Source organism: Trypanosoma cruzi, genomic scaffold, assembly GCF_000209065.1.
Source record: "Trypanosoma cruzi strain CL Brener 1047053517123 genomic scaffold, whole genome shotgun sequence".
Lineage (NCBI taxonomy): Eukaryota > Euglenozoa > Kinetoplastea > Trypanosomatida > Trypanosomatidae > Trypanosoma > Trypanosoma cruzi.
In genome coordinates, this window is record NW_001849559.1 from 394,452 (window position 1) to 399,399 (window position 4,948).

Genomic DNA, 4,948 nt, shown 5'->3' on the forward strand with positions numbered 1-4,948 from the left:
CTGATTCCTAGACGCCCGGGAGGAGGGGATTGTTTTTTCCGCTTCCTCATGAAGCGCACGATCAAGAGCGAATTGCACCTTCAGGAATGGATGGACTGTTGTTTGCCACCCAACAGCATACAGAAGTCTGGAACCGTCCTTTACGGTCGATATATACTGGAACGAAACAGTTCTTGTATAGTGTCGATAATAATCGAAGAATATGCAAAAAGAAATGGAAAACACTAAAACGGCGTCGGAATCGCTTTGTTTTACAACATATCCCTTTGGATGTGTACACGACAGGTACCTTTGTCGGGGACGCAACGGTGCCGGCGCTCTTTGAGATCACTCAGCAACGCTTGCCAAAGAAGGCTCAATATGGCGCAGAAACCACGGGGTATCGAATGAAATATGTTGTTTCCGATAAGCCTTGTATGGTTTGGAACGATGCCATGGAAACTGGATTGAGTTCTTTTGTTGTACGAAATAACGGCATTTATCGTGTTTCTTTGCTGTGTGCAGGTGATGCGGCAAAATGGGCGTCTCAAGGACCTCCACCAGCTGGTTCAACTCAGGACGCCCACACAGGTGGTGAAGGCCACAGTCAGATGCTAACAGTCGAGGCACTCAGTCAACTTCGTGCAGCATCGACGGTTGGCCGGAATTTTCACGTGTTGAGTACCTCAGAATTGGACGCAAGTGATTCACTTAATCACTCAGAGGTTACCTCTTATGTGAGCAGCTGATGATACATGTGTGTATATGCGTGCATACATATGACTCCTTTTGTTGTTGTTCTTCTGCCCTCTTTTTCAATTATTATTATTATTATTATTATTATTATTATTATTATTATTATTTTTTGTCCTCCATTACTCTTCTCAAAACTAATTTTCTTTTTTTTTTTTGGACGGGAAGGATTTGGTTTAATTTGCCAAGGTAAGGTTTTTGTTTTTGTTTTTTTTTGTTATTTGAACGCAACAGTCAATGGCCGAGGAATTATTGGGGACGTTTAATATGCGATTGGTGTCAACTCCATTTGGCATCAACGGGCTGGAGCGTTACACGGGTCCTTTGAATCTGAAAAAAACAAAGTTGATTCAGCCTTTGAATTTGGATAAACCTGTGATTGCCGCGGGCACTCGCGGAGTACAGAATTTGGCTGCAAAAGGAAGACAGTATGCCTCCGATAAGGAAAAGCCTCTTGTTATGATTTCTTTGCATCACAAGGGGAAACTGCTTGTCTGGGACGCCGACACAGTGCAGCCGCTGGCTATCTGTAGTCACCATGACTGCTCTGTTGTTCAGTGCGTTGTCACGGCAACGTATCTATATGCGAGGGTGGAGAAAGAGGGAGACAACACGGATGTAGAAACAAGGGTGTACGTTTGGGATGCTAAAACGTTTGAACTTTTTCGTCGGCTTTCATCTCACGATGGACGTGTAACATCTATTGCAGTAAGTGACGAGGATGATGCAAAGGTGGCAACTGCCAGTGTAGATCAGTTCGTGCATGTTTGGGATCTTAAAAAAAGTCTCACGGGACCAATTCAAAAATTGGCGACGAACGGTATGGCTGTGGTATCTCTGTACTTCCATGGGATGATCCTGGGGAGTTCATCGCACACCTCACTAATTCTGTGGAGGGCAGAAACAGGAGAGTCGTTGCTGAAGCACAAAGTTGGCGGTACCATAACTGTCTTACGTCGGCTTTACGGTTCGAAGTGCAACAGTGATAAAAATGCACACCAGTCTCATCGACCTCTCTCTCTACTGATCGGCCACGACGATGGCTTTATTAAGGAATGGACACTGGACACAAGCGCAAATTCAATGATGACACTCAAATGGGAAAGTAAAGTTCATAAGGCATACGTTACAGATGTCACTGGCGATGGAGATATTGTACTCAGCTGCAGTACATTGGATGGGGCTTTCTTATTACTTCCATCGCGTGGTCGTGTGGCTCCATTGGTTTCCTACGGAGCACGAATTGTTGTTCTTGACTCAAACTCCAAAATTGCTATCGTTGGGGTCGATAATGGATCGATTCGAATTTTTTCATATGTTGATTTTCTTGAAGGACAGGGAAAACCGGTAGTTCTCTCCTCCTTTTGCCCTCATACAAGCGGTGTTACGGGATTGCTTCTTCAGCTGCGTGAGGATTCTACATGGGATAGCATTATGTGTGCTGGGGCCGATGGGTCGCTTGTATTTATGGACTTTACCGGAGCTCGTGGAGGTCAGTGGATTAAGGGATTGAGTGCGCATTCGCTGGATGCCCTGCCAGGCGGCAATTTTATTCTGGCACCAGTGGAATCGGGTGGAGGCATTTGTCTTTTCAGCTCAACCGACTTTCTTCCATTGCCCCAAGAACCCGAATTAAAGACATCGCATACGGTCACCGCAATACGGTGCGTGGAGCCAATGAGACTTCTTGTGGGCTGCGAAAATGGAAGCTTGATGATATTCCAATGCGTTATGGAAGGGTCTCAAAACATATCGTTTCAAAAACTGGAAGAGAGAGAAGTTCCACCATACCTTGCAAGATCTTTTACTCCCAGTCAGCCAGATGGTGAATTGGCCGTGATAAATTTACAGAAGGGTATTCTTGCACAGGAAGGTGCATTCTTGGTTATAGATACGAAACGGGCCGAATTGATGTTTCCTATTCGACCATTGACGCATATATATCCTCTTCGTAGCAGTATTGTCACCTTTGCTGGATCCGAAAAATACGATTACACTGTGATTTTGCAGTTACGTGATGGCACTATGGTGCAGTATGTGGGAAATTTGGCTCAAAAAACTATGCCTGTTTTTGTGCGAACGCTCGTTGGTTCCCTATTGGCCGATGTGCTTCAGGGTGAGTCCGCTGGTTTGTTGATGTACCCCAGCAACTACATCTTGGATTTGGTACCCACGGCGAGTGGGAAGGTGAACTTGGCGCTTATTTACGCTGAAGGTGCTGCACTGAAGCAGCTGTTTTTTGGCACCGATCCAGATAGCTCGGTGGAAACTCATATTTTCTGTGAAAAGGATGTGCTTAACGCCTCAATAAGCTCGCACCCCACAGGAGATGAAGTACTGACGCTTGAGCCCATTGGACACGCTGATCTGGGAGTGGCTGTGCTACGGGACTCTCCTATTGTGGACATTTTCAGTAATGATGGAAATTATCTCTATCGCATTCTCTACACTGGATCTGTGTCGGAATATCAAGCAGCGCTTCGCCAGCGTCGTTCACGGAATTTTCCTTGTGACGCCTCCTCCTTAAACAACAGTATATCTTTTGCACCGTCTTCCTCTTCTGCTGCCTGTACCGCCTCTTTTTGTGCTGAAGGGTATTACCTTGCTATTGGCTACCGGGATGGACTAATTCAGTTGTTTGATACCACACGGCGGGTCGTGTTCGCACGCCTGACGGTACATAACTCAATGATAAACAGCTTGTGGTCATTTCCGGGTGTTGTGATCTCATCATCAACGAATGGCGCTTTACATGCTTCTGTGGTATTTCCCCGTGTGATGTTCGATGACTACGGAAGCAGCACCATATCCTCGGCGGAAGGCTCCATAATGAGACGAACATCAGTCAGCATTTCCGTTGTACCACCTAACTGATGTGGAGGAGGATGCACGCGGTTCCGGTGGGGAACTGATGGAAGAAATCAAGATGTGGTTGTGGGTGGTTACTAGTCATTATGATTTCATCAGGAAAAATAAAAAATGAAGCAGGAAAAGAAAAAATGTAATAAAAACTAGGCATTGGCAAGGATGTAAAAATGTTTGTTTGCTTTTATTTTGCTCGAGCGTTTTTATTTGTCATGTTATTTATTTATTTATTTATTTATTTTTTTGTTTACTGTGTGTTTGATTGTCTCTGGTGGGAGGGGGATGAGGGCCATGTAAAAAACAATGCCTGTTGCTGTTCTTATTGGGCGTTTTTGCATTCTTCTGTCTCCCTCGCCCTCACGCAAACTCTGAGTTTGGGCGCAATGATGGCTTTTTCTTTTTTTTTCTTATTTTTTTTTGCAAACTGTGGATTACACGGGGAGAAAGAGAGTCTGGAGTCGAAGCTACACGACAGGAGTGGCTGTTGATAGAGAATAAAGTGGGACAGGGAAAAAAAGTTTGGACTTAGGGAGCGGTTGAAGGCACTGAGGGAAAGGACGTGAGTCAGCTGCACATACATACAAAAAAGAAAAAAAAAGAGGAGAGAATGGCGTATACGCAGTCCGGGGTAATGAAGAAGGAGTTCGCACTCCCTATGGTGCCTGGCATGACATGCGGGGAGGAGATGTTGCGACGGAATTACCACCGCATGCAAGCTCACCGTCCGAAGCCTTATTCAGTGAACTCCATTAAAAGTGTGCCCATTGACTTGACCAGAAGTAATATGGAGAAAACGTCCTCTCTCACAAAGGCTGTGGATGGCACTCTTGCCGACGGCAAGGACTCTCGGCGGTTAGACGCCAGCTATCAGCAGACTGTCAATGATGACCTCAGTGGGCGGGTATTACGCTTTTATGGTTACACAAAAGAACAAGTACCGGAGAGCTCCATTGAACGGGAACGCTTGCGCAAAGTTGTGTTCAATGTATTCTTGGAAGATAACACAATGAGTGTGACCGAGCAGAGCCCGGACAACTCTGGATTTGCATTTCCTCTAGCTCTCAAGCGACATATTGTCCCCATGCATGATGGTACTCCCATTACATTTGCAGATTTCCGCGTGGGTGAACCAATCACATTCTATGGTCGTACATACATGTTGTACGATGCAGATAAGTTTACCCGTGATTTCTTCAAAGAGGGAGGTGTGGAACTTGAACCAGCACAGGAATTGCCAACGGATGCCTTCACGCTACTGCGTAGCCGCCCCATAGCGAAGGCTCACGACGTGCGCTCCATTGCAGCAGACAGCCCCTTAAACATTGCTTTGTTGCCAGAACAGGTACGTGCA

The 4,948-nt window shown here is 45.8% G+C and overlaps 2 protein-coding genes and 1 pseudogene across 2 annotated transcripts, besides 3 other annotated features; all 3 read left to right on the forward strand.

Annotated features, from left to right (window-relative positions):
* On the forward strand, positions 1-728 carry Tc00.1047053506927.10 (annotated as a pseudogene; the record flags this gene model as incomplete).
* Positions 1-4,948: a sequence feature (heterozygous, Esmeraldo-like haplotype).
* Positions 798-842: a microsatellite.
* Tc00.1047053506927.20 (hypothetical protein, conserved) lies at positions 970-3,606 on the forward strand (the record flags this gene model as incomplete). The annotated part of the gene is made up of 1 exon (XM_798848.1): positions 970-3,606. One exon carries the CDS (start codon positions 970-972, stop codon positions 3,604-3,606), a length of 2,637 nt encoding a protein of 878 aa, XP_803941.1.
* Positions 3,813-3,847: a microsatellite.
* Tc00.1047053506927.30 (hypothetical protein, conserved) lies at positions 4,205-4,948 on the forward strand (the record flags this gene model as incomplete). Its single annotated transcript, XM_798849.1, has 1 exon — positions 4,205-4,948. A coding segment is annotated over one exon (744 nt), but the record flags the coding sequence as incomplete, so codon positions are not given.